Source organism: Sus scrofa, chromosome 14, assembly GCF_000003025.6.
Source record: "Sus scrofa isolate TJ Tabasco breed Duroc chromosome 14, Sscrofa11.1, whole genome shotgun sequence".
Classification (NCBI taxonomy): domain Eukaryota; kingdom Metazoa; phylum Chordata; class Mammalia; order Artiodactyla; family Suidae; genus Sus; species Sus scrofa.
Window position 1 is genome coordinate 82,249,398 of NC_010456.5, and position 22,573 is coordinate 82,271,970.

The window sequence follows — 22,573 nt, forward strand, 5'->3', positions numbered from 1 at the left end:
GCGACAGCTCCACAGTGGCGCTGGCACGGAGCCACTGAGGGGCGGGGCTGATCACGTGAGGGAGGCGCGCGGGGCGGCGCAGGCGCGATCCTGCGCAGGCGCGGGGGCCACCCCTGGGACCCCTGGGCCTGGGGAAGGTTTGGTCCGCCACCCCCCACGGCGTCCTGTGTTGCGAGAGGAGGCGGGAGGGACGGAAACTCCAGCGGTACGTAAGGCGCTCAGGACTCTGCGAGGCACGTGACGTCCGCGAAGGCAGGTGAGGAAACTGAGGCAGGGCGGGGCGATCGAGATTGATGGGCGCGCGTGGGTGGGCTGGACACCTGGCAGGTTAGGTCCGCCCTTCGGGAGGCGCACCTGCAGGGCCGGATCCAGGACCCTATTTGCCTCTGTGAGTGACGTCCCTCTCTCCCCAGCGCTCTGCGCTCCTTGGGAAAACCCCGTGTTTGCGGTCAGAAGACCGGGAGCCGGGAGCCGGCACTGATCGTCTAGCCAAGAACGCCCCCTCTTTCCAACCCCCAGCGGCCCCGGGGTTTGAGAGAGGCTGATGGCAACGACCCGTCTGGGTAGTTTGGTCAAAGAACCGAGAAAGGGACTCTGCCCTGGCGCGTCCGTCTTGCGGGGCCGAACCTGGGATGGGCCTGGGGGGCTGCCTGGGGGTGGCCAACTGTACAGCCGGCGATGTGCAGGTGGAGACCGAGAGCTAGGTCATCCTGGGCCCTGTGCTTGCATAGGGTCCTGTATTTTATGGGGCCGCGATTTCCTGCTTTTTTAATAGTCTCAGAGGCACCTGTTTTGCCTCTTTCCCCCAAAGGTTCAAACCCCTGACAACTTTGAAAAGAGCCCAACTGTAAAACATTGTGCTGAAGTCTGGGAATGAAAAGTCGAACAAGGCATCGGTGATTGGTCTGGACAGTCTCTCCTCAAGGTTGTTGCGGGGATCAGAGCTGAAGAAGATGGTTAAGGACCAGGCTGGCAGGGGTTGTGGGGAGGGGCAGAAGCCGAGCTGGGTTTCAGTCCCAGCTGACTTTGGGTCTCTTTTCCTTACCACACCAGGCTTTTCTAGCCCAACTAAACTAGCTCTCAATCTAGTTTTTTTTTTTTTTTTTTTTCTTTGTGCTTGGCAGATGACTAAAAACAGAAAATACTTACTTCAGATTTATTTGGGAAAGCATTATCCACGAGCCAGCCTGTATAGTCTCTGATATTCTCGCTTCAGTCCTGTTCTGGAGACTGAGAATTGGGATCCAGAAACCTAGACTCCTTGGAACATACCCAGTCATCAGAAACCCATCATTTCGTGTACAAACAACATTTTAGGGGCAATCATTGACTAATCTAGAAGTGAGCAAGAATTATACCTCACATTATGTCACTCTTTGTAAGGTAGCTTACGAAGCACCACCTATACATTTAATCCTTTGATTCCTATAACTCTGTAGAAGATTATGTTTTGTAATTTGGGAAGCATTCCTGTTTTACTAATGCAGAAACACTTGCCTTGTTCAGATTCTTAACAGCTTGTAGGAATTTGCATTAGGTTTGAGTTAATTTTGGTGTGGCCCTTTCATATTGCCCTTTTTTTATAAGGGCATGACATTAAGTTGAGGTTTTTTGCATGGTTCCTGAGGGGTAAGAAGACATTTCTTATTTTGTCTTATATGCTTCTGTCATTTTAATGGTGCTTGGAAAGTTTGGTGAGGACTGGAATTCTGGCGCTCGATGCCCCAAGCTCTGTCAGTATCCCAGAAATAAGGCAGCTCTCCTGCCAGCTGAGTACTTGCCTTTTTGTGAAATTTTGAGCAGAGAGACTCCAAATCTCCCTCTGCTGAGGTGTATGTGGCAAGAGTTGTCTTGGAGGCACTGTGAGGGAACCAGCTTCACCCCTGAGCTCAGTGACCTCTGGCACAGGGGGATTACAACTGGGCAGGGCCCTTTGCCTTTCCTGGTGCTGGCAGGCTGCTGAAGGGCAGCATGGAGTATGCCTTGTGGGGTAGGCAGTTAGGCCAGAGGAGCCTGAGAGAAACCAGGGTTCCCTCCAGACCCAGGACTTCCAGCCAGGAGGTGGGCCTGCAGTGACACAGTTGGAGAAGTTATTCAGTGTTTCGTTTCTGTTTTGCTTCAGATGTCCTGCTGTCATAAGAGAATGAGTGAATCTGAGCCCTGCAAAGAAGAGAAGGATACATTGCTGCCTTACGATTCTGTAGTGCTTTATTGTGTTCCACATTGTTCTTCTAGTGTATTCTTTCTGACAGCCCTTCAAAGTGCCATTATTATTATTATTATTATTATTATTATTGTTATTATTTTGGCTGAACCCATGGCATGTGAAAGTTCCAGGTCAGGGATCAGACCCATGCCACAGCAGTAACAATGCCAGATCCCGTAACTTGCTGAGCCACCAGGGAACTCCTAAAATGCCCTTATTTTTAAGAAGACAATGAGGTTCAGAGGGATGAGGTGACCTCTCAGAATCAAAGAGTGAGAACCCAGGATTTTTGTCCTGAAGCCCAGTGTCTTTTGTGATTTGCCTTTGCCTTCCCATCCTCTCTCGTATAACTTGGTAGAGCAGATATTCTGAGGCCAGACAAGAGGCTATGCAAACAAGGGGCAGAATGGCCAAGTATTTGGGAAGGGGTCTGTAGCCTCGGGTAAACTGATCAGAGAAAGGACCTCTCCTGGCCCTCACATTCCTCACATTTGGCAATGTCTCAAAGTTTCCCAGTAGCTGGTTATATCCTCTTGTTCTCCTTTCAGCATCTGATCAAAACTTTATGAATCTAACATCTAAGATCTAAGCACCCAGGAGTTCCTAGGTGCTCCTAGTCACCCAGGAGCAGAGCAGGAAATTGGAGACTGAGGCAGGTAGGTGAGAGCTCCTTGCAACTGGCTAGTTCCATAGCACTTGATGACAACGGTGGCTGAGAGCACACTCCCTACTGCTCATGAGGCCCAGAGCACCCACCCAGGCTGCTACATTTCCTTTTTCAAGGCTGCCTCTTTATCATCCAGAATTGACAGGACCTGGTTACTGTGGGGAGGAGAGATACAGAATGGCTTCTCAGCCAAGAATGGGCAATGTGACCCTTGAGAAAACATTTGGCTTTGAATTATAAACTGCTTGCAAAGTACTGGCTTTAGGAAACTTAATGCTCCCTCCAGCCACCAGATTTCCAGGTCCTGTTCAGGAGCAGTTTTGCTTTTAGGACAGTGGGCAGACTTGAGGACCAGTGGGCCCCCTCCCTGAGCCCTGACCCCGGCATTGTTCCAGCCTCTGCAGGAGTGTGCAATGCAAGATAAACAGCCATGGACTGGGAGCTGGGAGACCTGACTTCCAGCACAGCCACTAACCAGTCCTCTCCCCAAGTGACCTTCGACTGGTTGGTTCCATCTCTGGGCCTTAGCGTCTTCTTTTACTCAGTGAAGGAAGGGCTGAACTTGAGCTCTGAAGGAACAGAGGAGAGAGCAAAGAGGATAAAGCATCCTCCTTCACTGAGGGCTTGAGGCAAGGAAGCCCATGTACACTCCTAGTTTTTTTTGTCTCCCTCAGCATCGCTTTCTTCCTTATACCTTGTCTCTGCCTCAGGCCAGCTCATTCTGAGCAGGGAGTATTCCCAGGGTGGGGCTTGACTGGGCAGATGTACCCTTAATGATTAGAATATGATGCTGTCTCTACTTGTTTCAGGCATGAATTAACCCACCCAGTGCTGATACTTCGTTTTATTATGACTCTATCAGTTCCTGCCCAGAGGCAGCTCCTTGAACAGGCAGAATGAGGCCTGGAGGAGCAGAGAATGAGATTAGACATACCCAGCAGGAGAGCGGTAGTGCAGGTGTCCCCTTGGCTTTTTGGATATCAGAGCCCTGGAGTTATAATTGTGTGATACTTCAAAGTCTTTGGCTGTCAGAACTGAGACAACCTCATAGATTTTCTTAGTTCTTTCCTCTTTACAGATAAGGAGACTGGACCTAGTGTCTTTATAGCTTGTGTCAGATCACCCTGCCAATGAGCAGTGGAACTAGGACCCAACCCCAGGTCACCTAAGCCCCAGGCTTGAGCATTTTCTTTCTTTCTTTTTTTAGGGCCACACCCGTGGCATATGGAGGTTCCCAGGCTAGGGGTTCAATTGGAGCTGTAGACGCTGGCCTACACTACAGCCACAGCACTTAACCCACTGAGCGAGGCCAGGGATCAAACCCGCAACCTTATGGTTCCTAGTTGGATTCGTTTCCGCTGCACCACGACAGGAACTCCTTGAGCGTTTTCTTTAAGGTCAAACCAGCTACATACAGATCAATTCCAACTCTGTGGAGTTTAAAGTGTAAAATTCAGATCATTTCATTCAGATATTTAATGCCTGCTAGTTGCCAGCTTTGTGTTAAATGCTGAATTTGCGGGAATAAGACAACAGCCTTTGCCCTCAGATTTCTCCACCATCTTATGTAGACAGATACATTAACTAAATACATTAAGTCTATTTGCTTGTGCCGTGTGCAAAGGTATGTGTGTGCTTGCACATACATGCATGCTATCTAACCAAAGGTGAGGGAGCAGTTAGTTGTTGGGGCTTTCATGAAAGGCTCTGCAGAGAAAGTGCTATATGTGCTGTGGCTTATCTGGTTGGCATGGGCGGGGAAGGAATTCTGGGTAAAGGAAACAACATGTGCAGAGGCCTGAAAAGACGTGTTATAATCTTTGTACACTGAGTAGTCTGAGAGGGTGCTGAAGTGGCAGGGGCTATGACAAGAACGACAGCCTGAAGCTGAGCTATGAAGGGTCCTGGCAGTGTGCTGAGGAATTCATTGCTAGTTAGGGTCTGAAATCAGGAGCAAGATGTCATCGGGTTGGGGTGTGTGACTGTCGCTGTGGCTACAGCATGGAGAATAAGCAGGAGAGGTCCTGGCTGGAGCCAGCCAAGCTCAGTTCTGTGGTTACTGAGACAGGCCAGGTACAAAGTAATAGGGGCGACACTGAGACTGAAAAGAGGATGGGTAGCAAACCCTTTTCATAGGATGAGCAGAACTTCCTGACTTTGGGCCAGGAGGGAGAAGGAAGAGTGGGATACGACTTTCAGTTTCTGGCTTGAGCAGTTTGCTTGATGCTTGTGTTATTCACTGAGCTAGGGAAAAAGAACTCCGGAAGAGAAACTGACTTTAGTGGAGGTCAGCTTTGGTCATGATGCAGCAGAGATAAACTGTAGAGCCCCCAAACGGAAGCTTTGAGTCCAGAGTGGCGGTTAGGACCTGGAAGTCAATACCAAAGTGGTGGGCAAAGCACTGGCTGTAGGTGAAGTCACCTAGGGGATTGGGGTAGTTGAGAGGAGACTTGAAGTGGCAGAAAAAGAAGGGAGGGCAGAGGGAGGTAAAGAATAGATGGCAGGTAAGAAGCATCAGCAGTATGGGGTAGAAGAAGGGGCAAGCAGCAGGCAGCACAACTGTTACTGAGTCCAAGCTTGTTCTTGCTCACCATACAACAGATCAATAAGTTGAGAGATGAGTTGTTGGGGCAAGGAATAGTGACTTTATTTGGAAAGCCAGCAGACCTAGAATATGGAAGACTAGTGTCCCAAAGAACCATCTTACCTGAGTTAGAATTCAGGCTTCTTAAAGGGGAGGAAGTTGGTTGGTTGTTGCAGACTTCTTGGTGCTGGAATCCTTTGTTCTTGCAGCTGCCCATCTAGGTCTGGTCACAGTGTTCCTATAAACCTCCAACAAGACAATTGTTATTTTCTGTTCTGCAACTTTTTAAATGTTAGAGCCTTGAGAATGGGTTATCGTGTATTTCAAGCTATAGGCAACATTCTTTTATAAAGGTGCAGCGCCAGCAGGACTAAGCATAGGCAACAGAGCACAAGGGTTAGAGCTGAAGGAATAGATCCAATATGGTGTTGGGTTTGTTCTTCTGCTACAAAAGCTGCCATTGAGAAAGGGACATCTTCCTTTGATTTCAGTTACTGTGACCCATGGGCTGTATGAAGAGCTGCATCAAGGGCTTCGCTTCATTAGTCTGCACTGGAAAGCAGAGAGGGAGTCTGTTGGCACTTGATAAATGTTATAATCTGCATGACTGCAAATGACTCAACATTTGCTCAGCTTTTTGAAGGGCTAGGGGGTCTTGGCAGCTGTCCATATTGATGTTTTCTGGAGATTGACTATTGGCAGTTGAAGGAGCCCCAGGGTTTCTGGGTGGCCTGGTCCTGCCTATGGAGTGAGCGGGCTTGGGCCATAGGCGGGACTCCAGAGCCCCGCCCTCCCCTGCTGCCTGCTCCCCGCCTGCTCCCAGTGGGTCAGCCTCCTTGTCGGCCAAGGCCAGGGTGTGCATGCAGCAGCAGCAGCGGATGGTGAGTGCCTGGTTCTCAGGTTTGAACTGCCTGAAATTGGATAAGGGACCTTGTGTGGGGGAGGGGAGGTGCCTTGTGAAGCTCTGGGCAGCTGGGAAGGAACATTCTGAAAATTAAAATGGGGGAAGCGGGGGTAGAGTTATGATGAGAAACAGAATGTGCAGGCTCCAAAGTGAGCTGTTTTTGGTAGAATCCCACGATGTCACTGGGGCGCTTTAGAAGCTCTGCCATTCACCTTGCCCAACACCCTAAAAAATTGAGGAAAATGATGCTGGGGGAGGAGTCAAGCAAGCTGGTCGTAGGGAGGCCAGCTGTGTCTCCTTCCCCCACACCCAGACTAACACTGCAACTTTGAGCTGCCCCAGCTGTTGTTTGTTTGTGGTCTTACCACACTCCACCTTCTTCTGTGGGAGAGGCGGGATCAGATAAGGCCCACAGTGGGGAACTGAATTCTGTGGGTTTCAGGTTGGGGCTGGCTCCTCTGTTAACAGCCTTGCTCTAATCTTTCAGAGAAACTGACCCTTTCCTTAACAGAGGGGGGACAGAGAGGGGAGGAAAGAGAAGGGACATCTGTCACATGGTAAATTTCCTTTAGAGTGAACAGGGTATGACTATGTGATGACTAAAAAAATGAGTGATCTGAGGGTTCCCGTCATGGCTCAGCAGGTTAAGAATGTGACTGGTATCCATGAGGATGCAGGTTCAATCCCTGGCCTCTCTCAGTGGGTTAAGGATCTTGCGCTGCCGAGATGTAAGTTGCAGACGTGGCTCAGATCCTGCACTGCTGTGGCTGTGGTGTATGTAGGCTGGCTGCTGCAGCTCCAGTTTCATCCCTAGCCTGGGAACTTCATAAGCTGCAGGTGCCACCCTAAGAAAAAGAAAAAAATAATGAGTCGATCTTTTCAAATTCTCTTTAAGTCGAAAGGGATCATGCCCTTTGACCTCCAGAAACCCACCAGTGAATGGGTGGGGAGGCCCATGTAGTAGAAAGACTATAGGCTTTGAGGTCCTAGTGATCAGGGTTCAGGTTGCAGTAATGCTGCTTGCTGGTTCTGTGACATTGACGCAGGTCCTGAACTCCTCTGAAGTTCAGTATTGTCAGCTGTGTAACAGGATAATAACTGCCTCATGAGACTATTGAGTGAATGAAGTGCAACTAGGCATTTCGGGTGGCACTTAGTAAACGCTGGTTTACTGGCCTCTCTATCTCTCCAGTCAGTAGCCTTAGAGGCCCAGGTGAAAATACATTATTTCAGGTACATATTAAGCTTCCTGCTACCTCCAGCCCTTTTCTGTGGGTGGAAATAGCTGTGACTCAGGATTCAGAGCCAGCTCTCACTATGCGGGGCATTGCATGGTACATGCTCCAAGACATGCCAGGGTGGGAATTGCTTTGTAGCTCAGTACACTCTCTAGGTATTTCCAGAAGTCAGTTTTCACTGCTTTTCACTGGCAGGAGAGCCAGCCGCTAGAGGCCTGCTGGGAGCATATGTTCATGGAGGGACTTGCCTCTCACCTCTGGTGCTAATAACACTCGCACGTCTTAGTGCTCCTGGGCCTGAGGACGAGGGCCAACTCCCTAAAGGGTGAGTCTGTACTCACACTCTCCAGATCACACAGCTGGGGGTGGGGGGTGAGTTGCTCCTGGGTTTTTTTTTTTTTTTTGGTTGTTTGGTTGGGTTTTTTTGGTCTTTTAGGTCCTCACCTGTGACATATGGAGGGTCCCAGGCTAGAGGTTGAATCAGAACTCTAGCTGCCAGCCTATGCCACAGCAATGCCAGATCCGAGCCAAGTCTGCGACCTACACCACAGCTCATGGCAACACCAGATCCTTAACCCACTGAGTGAGGCCAGGGATCGAACCTTCGTCATCATGGTTACTACTCAGTTTCGTTTCCGCTGAGCCATGATGGGACCCCCACCCCTTGGGGTTTTGAAACCCACTCTGTGCTCCTGCTTATGAACTTGAGGTAGAATCAGGGGCCTTTGGGACATCCATACACACCCCACTCATCCCTTGCCAGCCCACTGTTTCCCAGGCTTACTGATTCCAGGCCTGGCCTAGCTCTTCCAGCCACTTTCTGCTCCAAAGCCACTTCCTTCTGGGCGCTTCTAGGGCTGCTCAGAACAGATGTAATTGGTTGTCACCTCTGCACGCAATAGCCCCATGTTCATACCTTGCCCAAGGAATTGCCTCACCTTTCCACTTGAATTTCTCTTGTCTGTGTACCGGGTCTGTATCTGCCTGAGGATTGTTTCTCATTTAGTTGAATATCCTCCCAGATTGCCATTTATTGAACAGGTTGGTGCTGAGTAAATGTTTGGAAGTAAATGTTGAGTCTAGTTGAATCTGATTCTCTTGTACTCAGGAGCAGACAGACTCGATGTCTGTTGATGGGCAGCAGGGAGATGGAGCCTGTATGCCTCCAAGAATAGTACTCATGTATGTGTGTTAGAAGGATGTGGAGGAGTTCCCGCTGTGGCACAGGGGGTTAAGAACCTGACTGCAGTGGCTCGGGTTCGATCCCTAGCCTGCGGGTTTGATCCCTGGCCTTGTGCAATGTGATAAAGGATCTGGCATTGCCACAGCTGAGGCATAGGTCACAGCTGTGGCTCAGATTCAGCCCCTGGCCCAGGAACTTCCATAGGTCAAGGGTGTAGCCATTTAAAAAAAAGAAAAAAGAAAAAAGGATGTGGCACTGACTGGAAGGGTCCTGATGTCCTGAAATGGATGTGTCCCAGGAATAGAAGCAAGTCCTTTTGGAGGGTAGATATAAGCTGACCTTTGCAAACTGATGCGAAATGTTATCGAATCTGTGATCAGAGACTGCGCCATGTGGGCCTGAATCATACACACATCAGGAGTCCAGGGAGGTTTTGGAAGTGCATAAAGGTACAGAAATCATTCCAGGCTCTGGGGAATCTCCTGTTTACAGCAGGGAGGTGAGAGCTGCGGTTTTCCTCCTGATTGTTCTGTGAATTATAATCCAGTAATGTGTAACTTTGCCACGTAAAAGAATTGGAAGCCGGCCTGAGGAATGTTCTTACCTGCTTGACCCGAGTGCTTCAGTCCTCCATAAATTGTCATTTTTCCCACTTGGTCCTATCAAATTCATTTCAGCACACATTCATGGAGAGCCCACTGTGAGCCACAAATAGGCCCTGTGCCAGAAAACTGGAAAACAGGTCCAAATCAGTGTATTGAACACATCAGAAGGATCGTGGGTGCAATTTGGACACAGGTGGGGGTGAATAAACCCCTCTTGGGGGTGCGCATGGAGGTAGGCAGAGCATTCTGCAAGACCTCCAGAAGAACACAGCAAAGGAGGTAGGACATTCTGTGGAGAGGCATGGAGATAAGTACGTCCTGATTTTTGACTCAGGGTGACTGTCCTCCCACAGTGAGCTAAGGGGACAGAAGTGGCCCTCAAGGAAAGCCCAGCTCTCCAAGGCCAGCCTGCCCTCGTGGCTGTACAATGTTCTATGGCTTATGGCCAACCAAGCACAAAACCTGAATTCTTTGTTCCAAGACAATGCGTCACCAACATTAATGTGCCTGTGAATTGCCTGCCGGATCTGATGAAAGTGCCGGTTATGATTCCTCAGTTCTGAGGTAAGGCTGGAAATTCTGCAGTTCTCCACCAGGCTGGCTCCTGAAAGCACATTTTGAATAGTGAGGTTGTAAGAAACTCTTCTCTCCCAGCTTGTCCCCTCCCCCAACACACACACCAGCCTCCCTTCTTTTTCCTCTTCCCTGGTGTACAGATGCCAAAATCCTCTTTCTTAAAAGCTGTTTTCATTTGGCCATTCCCACCACACATTCCACTGCCTGGAAGTTCCCTTTTTTTTTTTTTTTTTTTTTTTTGTCTTTTTGTCTTTTCTAGGGCTGCACCCACAGCATGTGGAAGTTCCCAGGCTAGGGGTCTAATTGGAGCTGTAGCCACCAGCCTACGCCAGAGCCACAGCAACACATGGTCTTAGCTGTGTCTGCGACCTATACCACAGCTCACGGCAATGCCGGATCCTTAACCCACTGATCGAGGTCAGGGATCGAACCTGAAATCTCATGGTTCCTAGTCAGATTTGTTAACCGCTGAGCCACTACGGGAACTCCTGGAAGTTCCCTTTTATTTCTGAACTCGAGTCTGAACTTCCCAGGCTGGCTTGAACCCTAGGCCTGCCTGCCCTGTTCTTCCTAAAGTCATCACCACTAAATGACTCCCACCCCCACATCATGACAATGGATCCCTCACAGCCCCCACCCTGGGCAGTGACATGCAGATTTCCAGGCCTTTGCTTAATCCTTTGTAGAATCCTTTGCTGAGGCAAGTCCACAGGGGAGAGTTAAGTCTTTGGTTAGGTGGGATGAGGTTAGGTGGCTCTCACACACAGGCCCCAGGTCCAGGTCAGTACACCTGGGGGTATTAGCACGTAGAATCATGCTGGTACTTAGGGAGGACGGTTCCAGCATAAGTCAGATCCTAGAATGGCGAGAGACCCAAATGAAAAGAGGTATTCTTAGTGGTTGTCAGGAAAAGAAGGCCGGATGGCGTATCTGCTGCTGTTACAGAAGTGGGCTGCTTCCAGGAGCTTTCTCCCAGAAGTACAAGGCTTCACGCTAGAGGAAGCCTTAGTGGCCCCTGAGCATGAGGTGGGAATGAGGCTGGATTTTCCCAGGGCCTGCCTGGACCTCCATTTCATCTGCAGGGCCCTCTGTCCGACCAGACATCTGCAGCCCAGCACCATGCTCTTTCCTGCAGGATGCCCACCCCCTCAGTTGCTACTCTTTTGCATTCAACAGATATCAGCATAGTTCTATATACAGGAGGAAAATGTCAGATGAATCGTGGCCATCTCTATTAAACTCATAATTTAGTAGGTGGTAGATGTTTAGAGGATATTTGCTTTCTTGTCAACTATGGTTTTATGTATTGCCTTTTTTTTTTTGGTTGTGCCCATGGCATGCTGAAGTTCATGGGCCAAGGATCAGACCCACACCACAGTAGTAACCAGAGCCACAGCAGTGACAACACCAGATGCTTAACTCATTGAGCCACTAGGAAACTCTGTGTATTGCTTTTTTGTTTTTTGTTTTCACCATGAGCCTGTGTTATTTGCTTAACGAGTAGAAGTAAAGGTATTCTTAATTAGGATAAATGTACTAAGATTGCCTGCCTACCTTTTTTTTTTTTTTTTTTTTTGTCTTTTTGTTTTTTTAGGGCTGCACTCACGGCATATGGAGGTTCCCAGGCTAGTGGCCTAATTGGAGCTGTTGCTGCCAGCCTAAGCCAGAGCGACAGCAACGCCAGATCCAAGCCATGTCTGCAACCTATATCACAGCTCAGGGCAATGCTGGATCCTTAACCCACTGTGCGAGACCTGGGATCAAACCCGCAACCTCATGGTTCCTAGTCAGATTCATTTCTGCTGCGCCATGATGGAAACTCCCCCCCTTTTTTTTTTATTAATGATTTTTATTTTTTTCCATTATAGCTGGTTTACAGTATTCCATCAATCTTCTACTGTACAGCAAGATGACCCAGTCACACGTACATATATACATTCTTTTTTCTCACATTATCATTGCTTGCCTACCTTGAATGAGGCCCTGCTGGGCATCGTCTGGGGGCTGGATGAATAGGATTGGGTCTCTGTGTCTGAGGGATTCGCAGAGAGGAAGAAGAATGGGATAACAGATCAGGGTGATTAGTGCTCTAAATAATATAATCACACAGAGAAAGCCGCCCCCTCCCCAGGGAGATGGGAGCTGAGCCTCCTGGACTGTGAAGGAAGAGCAGGCATTGACGAGGAGAGGAATGAGGAGATAGTCTGGCGCCAGGGGACCAGCCTGGAGGAGTACCACACAGCTGGGAGCCTTGGGCATGACAGGGAGCAGCTGTCATTTCTGTTGTGGCTCCTGTCCTGCTAGTGAGCTCCCTGGGGCAGGGACCTCCACATGTCTGTTGTATCCCCAGGCTCCCTTATCAGCAGGTGCGTAGTTAGCAGCCCTTGTCCAGTCCCATTTCTGACGCTGCTGTTCCCCCTCCCTTTGCCTCTGGCCTCCTGGGTGGCTGCCCAGCCGGAGCCTTGCCTGGGAGATCAGATTCCAACTATCCTGTGGGAGCTGTAACATCTTCTTCCTCTCAATCCCCAGAAATGTCTTTCCTCCAGGATCCAAGTTTTGTCACCATGGGAATGTGGTCCATTGGTGCGGGAGCTATAGGGGCTGCTGCCTTGGCACTGCTTCTGGCCAACACCGACATATTTCTGCCCAAGCCCCAGAGAGCAACGCTGGATTATCTGGAGGATATAGACCTGAAAACACTGGAGAAGGGTAAGCAGTGACCCCGCCAGGGTCAGTACTTTTCCAAGGCACTGGGATGCAGGCTTACTTTTTTTTTTTTTTTCCTTTCCGAAGTAGTTCTTTTTTTTTTTTTTTTTTAATTGAAAGGGCAACATAACATTAGGGAAAATGTAATAAAAGAACACTTTTAAAATGACTGATAATTCCATTACCCTAACACAGTCATCATATTTATTTCTGCACATTCTTTTCCAGGTATGCCCATAATATGTAGTTGTGATCTTGGTGTACACGATCTTTTACATTTCAGCTTTTCCTTATTAAAAGCATTTTTCATTTTCTCATGTTGCCTCTCTAAATGTAATGACAGTTGTTTTATAATGTTTAGTAATATTGTAGTACTGTTTACTTAGCCAAGGCTTCTAGAATGTGTTCTGAAGATTTCCAGTTTCCTGGATCTTGACAAAAAGGAGCTCTCAAGTTAAATAAGTTTGAGAAACACTGTGTTTTGCTTACAGAAGTCAGGTGTCTGCATTGTTACTGGTACAGGCACGATCAGCCTCACCTGTAGAACAGCTGCACCATCCGGGGAGGCACAGGGCCACACTTTTAGAGTGGACCTCCCTGTCTACCCCCTCTTCGTGAGCCCACCTGGGGTCCCTGCTGGACAGCTGAGAGCCTCATAGATGCTCGTGGTGGTGTCTCTGCCTCGCTCTGCTCTCAGCCTTGACTCTGCAGCTCAGGGGGTTTCAGTCATGTTGACAGCATGGGCACAGCTGGCATGAGAATTTGGTGCAAGTTGGGGCTCAGTGACTGCTTGGTCTCCAGGTTGGCGCCTCAAAGGGAGGCCATTGCTTCTTTTCAGTAAGTGAGGGAGCCTGTCGGGGAAGTCTCGGGAACTGTGACTGCAGATTTATGATGTAGGTCACCTTAGTAAGGGGCTAAGAAGCCCTGCAGGGAGAGGGAGCCCTGTTTACCTAGGTTCAACCTGGACTTTCCCAATCTCAGTTGATTACAACCTCCTCCCATCTTTTGTTTCTACATAATGTCCCACAGGGACCTGGATTCCTCTGAGAAATGGTAAAATAATAATGGGTTCATACTTACCGAGCCCTCACTGACTGTATTACCAGCCACTGCAATGAGCACTTTTATATCCATCTTATAACACTCCCTGTGGCCTGAAGTGGAGCTGCTAGGCATCTGCATTTGCAAATGGGGAAACTGAGATTCAGGCAGGAGACAGAGCCTGCTCAGGGTCACATCTGGATGCAGACTCAGTCTGACCATGGAGCCTGAGCCAATCTACTCTACTGCCCCAGAGCACTTCCTTGTTGGGCCTCTTCTACCCCCTATGGATAAGATTGCAGTTAACATATTTAGGTAAACTTTTCTTGCTTTTAATTTCTGTTGACCTAATTTCTTTGAATAACTTTTTTAAGAGTTAGGGTTTGCTTGACCAAAGTACAAGATCTCATTCAAGTTTTGGCCACGTATCTGCCCTAAAGGATTGCTACATGGTCCACTGATACCAGCAAAGGAATATGCTGTTTTTCCAGAAATGTTCCAGGGGGATGGTCAAGGGCCCAGCTAGATATTTATGGGGGAGGGGCCTTTGGGTTCCTTCCCACAGTAGGATCCTTATGCTATATTCATTTTCCTCAGGCCCTGTGTTTCCTATTTGCTTTTTCCCACATCTGAAATACCTTTCCAGGTCCTCAGTTAGGCCTGGTGCTATTTATGAGGTGCTTAGAGGTTAGAGTTGGACGGGGTGGAAAAGATACCAAATTCCTTCTTCTTCTCCTCAGAGCCAAAGACTTTCAAAGCAAAGGCGCTCTGGGAAAAGACTGGAGCTGTGATTATGGCTGTGCGGAGGCCAGGCTGTTTCCTCTGTCGAGAGGTGAGTGGCATTTAAGGGTCTGTTCAGAGAAAGGGATCCCAGCAAGTGGCCAAGAATCTACTTACATTACATGATCCCTATTGTACCACACATTTAGGGTACTTCCCGTTATCTTGTTGGTTCCCCACCATATCCCTGGAAAATACAGCTCGTTGTTGTTATTCTCATTTTACAGAGGAGGAAACTGAGGCACAGAGGTGGTAACAGGGTCACACTTCTGTGGGGGCTGTATTTGGTTCCTATTGCTGCTATAACACTTGATCACATGTGGCTTTACATAACAAATTAATTTTCTTACAGTTTCTTTCTTTCTCTCTCTCTCCCTTCCTCCCTCCCTCCCTCTTTCTTTCTTTCTTTCTTTCTTTCTTTCTTTCTTTCTTTCTTTCTTTCTTTCTTTCATTCTTTCTTTCGTGCCTCCCCCATGACATATAGAAGCTTCAAGGCTAAGGGTCAAATCAGAGCTACAGCTGCCAGCCCATACCACACCACAGCAGTGCGGGATCTGAGCTGCATCTGCGACCTACACCATAGCTCACGGCAATGCTGAATCCTTAACCCACTGAGCGAGGCCAGGGATCGAACCTGCATCCTCATAGATCCTAGTTAACCTCTGAGCCACAAAGGGAACTCTGTATTTTCTTACAGTTCTAAAGGTCAGAATTCTCAAATGGGTCTCACTGAGCTAAAGTCAAGTTACCAGCAGGGCTGTAATCCTTCTGGAGGCTCCAAGAGATAAATGATTTCTGTGTCTTTTCCAACTTCTAAAAGCCATCTGCATTCTTTGGCTCATGGCCCCTTCCTCCATTTTTAAAGCCAGCAGTAGCTGGCCAAGTCTTTCTCACATTGTGTCACTATGTCACCGACTCTTCTGCTTTCCACCCCCACATTTAAGGACCCTTGTGATTCTGCATTGGAACCATACAGGTAATACAGGATAATCTCCTTTAAGATCAACTGATTAGCAACCTAAATTTCATCTACTGCCTTAATTCCCCCTTCCTGTGTAATAAGACATATTCAGAGGTTCTCAGAATTAGGATGTGGACATCCATCCTTAGAGGGTGTTATTCTGCCCACCACAGGAGGTGACATTTCAGCTCAGGGCTTTTGAGTCCAGTCTGTGATGCCTCCAAATACCCACATGGAAGCCTGTTGTGACTTGATTTCTCAAACAGTTAAAGCCAAATGTTCCAGGAGCAACTGCTCCAATTATAACCTGTTTTCCTGGGCTCTAGTCTGTACCCTGGCAGAGCATGTTATAGAAACTTATATTTCTAAGACGATAGTTGGATGGCAGGCAGTATTTTTAGGGAGGAGATGTGACTCAGTTTCCACTTTACACACCTACAGCAAAAAGTCCATGGAAAGCAAATAAAACCTTTCCTCTCACATACAGGTGGTTTTTGATCATATCAGACCTTTAGTGCTCTCTGCCCTCAGACAAGGTTTGCTACTTGCTGAAATGTCTTGACAAATGCATTGTAATGAATGCTGCTTTACTAGCTATCCTTTTGTCAATATTGTTCTAGAAAATAAATGAAAAATTAAATGTAGTTACCATTTTATAGCAATGGTGGTGAGTGAGCTGCTTTTAATTGTGTTTCTGCCATTTCTTTAACTCTGACACCAAATGTGAAGAAGGAATTTGTTCTTAACTTTGGAACTCAAATGTGCGGTTTCATTTGCTCATCTAGCATGCATTCCTGAGAGTCAGGGATGTCTGTACTCACCAGCGTGGCTGCGTCTCCCCATTGTTCACCTTCACCTTAACATCTTTCCACCTGGAACCTAGAGCCTTCTGCATCTCCAGCCCTGCACTAGGCACTGATACTGAGGGATATAGGAAATGGAAGAGGGCAGGTTCTAACAGACACATTTGGGAACTTAAAGGACCATGCTCAACTTAGAGGAACCCATTGGACTTAGTACAGAAAAAGTCATCCAGCAGGAGAGATTGGATACATACAGAGAATCAGAATCAGGCCTTCATTCCAGGACAACTTTTTTGGCGGGGAGGGGGGGGGCGTTGTGCCCACAGCATCTAAAAATTCCTGGGCCAGGGATCTGAACCTGCACCACTGCAGCAACCCCAAGCCACTGCAGTGACAATGCTGAATCCTTAGGCCACTGCACCACATGGGAACCCCAGGGAGAGCTTTTTAGAACAGGGATCTATTTCTAGAAGGTAGAATTTGAGCTGGAGAAAGAAGGAAGTTTATTGCAATGGGAGGGAGCTCTTGACAAGGCCTGCATGGAGTTGTCTGATAAGCCCTTGTGCTAGTTTGCTCTAATGCAGGGGAGGGGCTGTGAAATTAGGACAGAGGCATAGAGGCTAGGAGTGGAAGCTGACTTGAGTGCAAGCTCTTAGTTATTGGATGCTACTCAGGCCATAGTTAGGACAGCCATAACAGGAGCCTAGCCTCTCCTTCCCTCCATGGGTAGGACAAGAAGCCTGGGCTGAGGAGGGGGCCTGACACCCTACCCTGAGGCTTGGTGTCCACCAGCTGGGATGGTCTCCTGGGCTACACAAGCCTTAATTGTTCCTCGCGTTTTGTTGCCTTTGTTCCTCCGCATTTGGAGCCGTCCTCATTCTGCCAGTAGGAAAAAGATTGCTGGTTTCCCTGACCTTCCCTGTCGTCTGCAGGAGGCTGCGGACCTGTCTTCCCTGAAGCCCAGGTTGGATGAGCTGGGCGTCCCCCTCTATGCAGTGGTCAAGGAGCAGGTGAAGAATGAAGTGAAGGACTTCCAGCCTTATTTCAAAGGAGAAATCTTCCTGGATGAAGAGGTACATGTGCTCTGAGCCTGTCAGACACAGACCGCTGGGGATTGCATGCAAGCTGGAGGATTCTGTGACCCCCAGAATGTGTTTGGATCGGACCTGGAGCTGGCCTTCTTCTCATCTGCCCCCAGCACTTTGAGCAGAGCATGAGCGAACATTTAAAAGCTGTCCTTCAGTTAGCACTTGAGCCCTTCCTGACTAGTGACATGGGAATGCAAGCCTTGGAAATAGCTGAAGCTCTATCAGGTTCCCCTGCCCTGTAGGTGGGCACCCAGCATAAGCCCCTGCCCCTTAATTCATTGCAGCCAAATTTCTTTCCCCTCTACTCACCTCTGCAGAATGTAGGACTATTATCACTGTCTGGCCCAAGAAGCCTGTAAGTCTGTAGCAAGAGATAGAGTCAGAATTGCAAGCTGCAGGGTTCTGTTTAGCTCAGGCAGTTAAGAGAGCTCCTGGGTGGGAACTGTGGGTGTTGGGTGGAGGAGGATGGGAACCATTAGAAAACAAATGCCCTGCTGGGAACTTTACCCCACAGCAAAGGCAGGCATTCAGGCTACTTACATGGGATCCATTTTCCTCGCTCCTACAGAAAAAGTTCTATGGTCCCCAAAGGCGGAAGATGATGTTTATGGGGTTTGTCCGTCTGGGTGTCTGGTACAACTTCTTCCGGGCCCGGAGTGGAGGCTTTTCTGGAAACCTGGAAGGCGAAGGCTTCGTCCTTGGGGGAGTTTTTGTGGTGGGACCAGGAAAGCAGGTAAATTTCTAGTGTTCTCTTGGGGGGTCTATAAGCATAAGACCCCAATGTGTGTGGGGTAGGAGGATGACTTTCCCTATTTGGAGTCTCTCAGCCTTCCTTCCAGAAAGCCAGAGAGCATGAGGAAGGGGAAGGGAGGGAAATGATCACTTAGCACATGCCTACTCCCTCAGCACCCCGCGCATGTGTCCCCTTCCTCGTCACAGTAATGTCTTGACCTGTCTGGCAGGTCTGAGAGTCTTGCAGGTAAGTAACCTGTGAGGGGCAAGTGGCTGCACCAAGGAGGATAGCTCCTCAGTGGCACTGCTGGAGGCCGGGACCCAGGTTTTTTGATGTCAAGTTCTTTCCTGTGCTCGAACAAAACCGTAGTCTTTATTCTGTCAAGAGTTTACTTCCTTGCAGTGTTCCCTGTCATCCTTACAGTGTTCCCTGTCATCCAGGATAACAAGGCAAAGAAAAGTGAAGAGAAAAGAAGGATTGGGAAGGCCTCATTGAGGGGTAGCAGGGAGCTGTGGTGGGAGGCGGTCTTTCCCTGAGGGATCCTGGTGGCAGGGCTGCCTCTGGAGAGGTAGCAGACTTCTCTACAAATAGGTAGTTTGGGGTCCTAGCTGTGGGGATCCAGGGTCTGCAAGGGGGCCTAGGCGGGTGTGGAGAGATGAGGTCTCCGTGGGCCCAGGAGGCGGGTGGGTGGTGCTCCATGTCAGACTCAGGGCATCACCAGCAGAGGCCTGGTCAGCACAGAGTGAAGACAGGGTACGATGGCTGCAGGCTCAAGGACCTGGCAGGAGGATCCAGAGGCTTGGGGTCAGACTTCTAGGCCTGTCTCTGCCAACCTTGGGCATGACATTAACACTTGGCCTCACCCGTAAAAACAGGGTAGGTCTGCATGGTGGAGCTCACTACTGACACTGATGACTGCATGCATTTTCCAGCTGCAGAGGACCAAAGCTAGTGGGAATAAAAAGCCTTCAATTTTAAGCCTTATTCCAAATCTCTTCCTTTTTAAAAAATTGTTTTTATTATTATTATTTTTTTTTTTTTTTTGTCTTTTTAGGGCCATGCCCACAGCATATGGAAGTTCCCAGGCTAGGGGTCAAATCAGAGCTGCAGCTGCCGGCCTACACAGCCACAGCAACACCGGATCCTTAACCCACTGAGCAGGGCCAGGGATTGAACCCGAGTCCTCATGGATACTAGTTGGGTTCGTTTCTGCTGAGCCACATGGTAACCCCCAAATCTCTTCCTTTTAAGCCTTGGTATCTGCTGTTGCTTGTCTATATTAGCATCTAGCATGAATCATTCTGATATATCATAAACCTATTTGCTACCTTTCTGGTAAATACATCAAAATGTCTAAATGATAATGTCTGCCAGGGAGTGCCTGCTTTATGCCAGCGGCTTTTACAGACACACACACACACGTACATCATCACATGTCTTCTCTATAACCACTTTGGGATGGGAGGTATTTTTATTCCCATCTACATGTGAGGAAGTGGCCTAGAGATATGAAATATCTCAGCCAAATATACTCAGCTAGTAAGTGGTACCAAGGAAATGAAACTCAGGAACTCAGACCTGTCCTGCTCCGGAGAGCCTGCCCTCCTCTTACCCGCAGGCCCTTTTCAGAGGTGGTTCCCAGAGACTCCTTCCAGGTGTCTTGCACTTGGACGGGCCACTTCCTCAGGTTCCCTCAGCCTCTTGCCACTCCAGGCCCCTGCATACCTTTCCCTATGCTGTCTCCGCCTTCCTTCAGCCCCTAGGGCAGGGCTTGGCTCACCTGCCAGCCTCCTCTCACCTGGCAGTGACTCATCTGGTGCTCACGGGTTGCCCAAGCCTGGCTGGCTCGCTCCTGGTGTTGCTAGGTGTGTTGTTTGACTTTGTTGGTGCTCCCTGGAGCTCCTGCCATCTTCCTTCCAGGTGGAAGATTGACCAGGCTGGCCCAGCTTCGGGACTTACCTGTGTGTTTCTTGAGAGCAGAGTTTTTGCAATCCCACTGTGCCAGGTGCCACTCAGTAGGGATTTCCTTTGTAATAATAATCTTTAGAGTACACTTACTTTAAAGAAATAGTGTGTTCAGCATAGGAAATTTGAAAATGGAGAAGATGGGGAGAGCCATTCTATAAGGCCAGCTGTCAGTGACAGCCTGTTAGAACAAAGCTGGGTTGAGAGGCCTTTTGTTTTTTTTTTAGAAAATGGTAAGTTACTAACTAGATGTTCTTTTTTTACTTAACAGTATATTCTGAACATTTCCCCAAATCATCATATGTTCTTCCTCAGTGTTTTTAATGTTTGCCAACTGCTTTACTAAGCAAGTAAATAGTTTCCAATTTGCTTCCACAGTGTGGTGGGACTTTTGGGGGTTTTTTGAGGTCTTTATAATGGTAAAATGAACATATTTTTTTGACTTCCCAGATGTCACATTTCAAAGAACTAACACAGATCTCGAGCACATTATTTTATCTTTATACCACTTTAAGGTCCTTTGGGCTGTACTTCGTCTTCAAGCATTTCACCTCACAGTATCAGAAGTGAGTGACCTCCAGTTTCATAGGAAAACCCAAGTAAAGAGAGGGTCTCCCTTTTCAGGTGGTCATTCAGTAGCTGACGGGGTCTGATCTCTGAGCTCCATTTCCATACTTCCAGGCTTTTCTGTGTAACCTCATTCTGCATTCTTTTACCTGCTCCTCTACCTGTAGACATGCTGATAACTCACTGCCCGTGCTTTATCATCTGGGAAGCCTCTCTTGACCACCCTGTTATATTAATCACACCTGACTTCTGCTTCCAAAGTGCTGCTTGTACCATCCAAATATTGTGAGGGAGCTTCCCCTGATCTGTTTTCCCCAAAAGACAGAACTCCTCAAGGGCAGAGCTGGGCCTGATCTCTGTACCCTGCTGCCCAAGCACAGGACTTGATGGACAGCTGGCACTCAGTGTCTCCTCATGGATGAATGACTGAGAGTGAGGACTGATGTTCCCTTTGTTTTCTTTTAGGGCATTCTTCTTGAGCACCGAGAAAAAGAATTTGGAGACAAAGTAAATCCAGTTTCTGTTCTGGAAGCTGTCAGGAAGATCAAACCACACACTTCAGCCTCAGAGAAAAAATGATCGTGTGCAACTACCCAGCTCAGGGATAACTAGTGATCTCACCTGTGTTCACAGGATGTGTTGTTTCCACTTCTGTCCCTAAGGCGTTAGAAACCCACTTAAGCCATATTCTCCATATAGACCATTAACATATCTTAATATTGTTCTGTTTAGGCCTAATAAAACAAAATAGCCCCCAAACAAGACTGTTAAAAATCTTAAGAAACTAGTGAGGATTATTTCAGGTAAAACCTGGAAAATCTGAGGCTTAAAGTTGACGGCTATACCTGATGACAAACATATGTGGTGTTTGAGTGCTTTTATTTGAGATTATTTTTATTTCCCTGTCTTTAAAAATCTAATAAATTTGATAATTGACTTGAAGATTAAGGATATAAGATTTTTGGCTTGTGTTTTCAACGAATGATTTATTATATAATGTTAAAGTAATCATATAAAAGAATTGATGTGCTTTGGATGGCTTGATAAAGGTAAATTATGAAGTGCAATCTTTTATTTTTCATTGCCTTCCATTCTAATCTTGGAGATTTGTTTTTTTTCTAGAAGAAATGATCATCTCTGGCTTTAATAAAATTATGTATCAGAAATTTCCCACATATACAAGTTTTTCTGTTAAGAGTAACAATAAAAAATATTTACCATAATGATGTCTGAATTTATTAAATCATTGGTGCCAAAGACACTAAACACGAAAACACAAGTCTTCTCCAAAGAAGCACAGAGCCTGCAAGGACACTGCAGCAAAGGATGCAGGGAGAGGAACCTTGTTGTGATCTTCATCACTAGCTGTTTTACTCCTGGGTCCTCCTGCATTGTGTCTTCTCTCCGCAGTTAGCATGGCAATGCGCAAAGAGCACCAGAATGAGTCATGAGGTGGGTTCAAGTTCTAGTTTAACTGTGTGACTTTAAGCAAACCTCTGACCCTCATCTCTCACTGGTAAAATGGGTATAATAATTCCTGTCTACCATTCAGAGCTGCGTATTAGAAGTCATTGAGAAAATGATAAATATTATGAAACAGTGCTTCTCCAACTTTCATATACTTGCAGATCACCTAAGGATCTCATTAAAACAGAGATGGTTAAAGAAAAGCTAAACACTAGTTAAAGGCAGTATAGACAAATTTTATTCAGTAACTTCTGTATCAGGGGAGAGGCCTCAATATAGAACTGAGCTTAGCTGGGCTCTGTACTAAGGTGACTAGTCTCTTAAAAGGAAAATGAAGGAGTAGGAGGGGGATAGGCAGGGACCTGAGCAGAGTCAGAGAAGTGGAAAATTATAAAAAGCAGGTGGGGGAATTGATCACTGTGATTAGGCTCTCTCTGCTAACTGGCTCATTCATCAAGTCAAACTTCTACCCTCCCACAGAGACTGGGAGATGGAGCCC

General features: G+C 47.7%; 1 protein-coding gene across 8 annotated transcripts; it reads left to right on the plus strand.

Annotated features, from left to right (window-relative positions):
• FAM213A (family with sequence similarity 213 member A) lies at positions 53–21,830 on the plus strand. 8 transcript variants are annotated; one of them, XM_005671140.2, is made up of 7 exons: positions 53–256; positions 812–925; positions 12,510–12,672; positions 14,451–14,542; positions 17,187–17,327; positions 17,911–18,075; positions 21,073–21,830. In XM_005671140.2, the coding sequence occupies exons 3-7, from the start codon at positions 12,528–12,530 to the stop codon at positions 21,184–21,186; spliced, it is 657 nt and encodes a 218-aa protein (XP_005671197.1). In that variant the 5' UTR covers positions 53–256; positions 812–925; positions 12,510–12,527; the 3' UTR covers positions 21,187–21,830.

Coding starts and splice junctions, on each gene's coding strand:
- FAM213A (XM_005671137.3), top strand. CDS start 6,318: ATGCAGCAGCAGCAGCGGATG. Junction 17,328..17,910: donor AAATCTTCCTGGATGAAGAG/GTACATGTGCTC, acceptor TCGCTCCTACAG/AAAAAGTTCTATGGTCCCCA. Junction 18,076..21,072: donor TGGTGGGACCAGGAAAGCAG/GTAAATTTCTAG, acceptor GTTTTCTTTTAG/GGCATTCTTCTTGAGCACCG.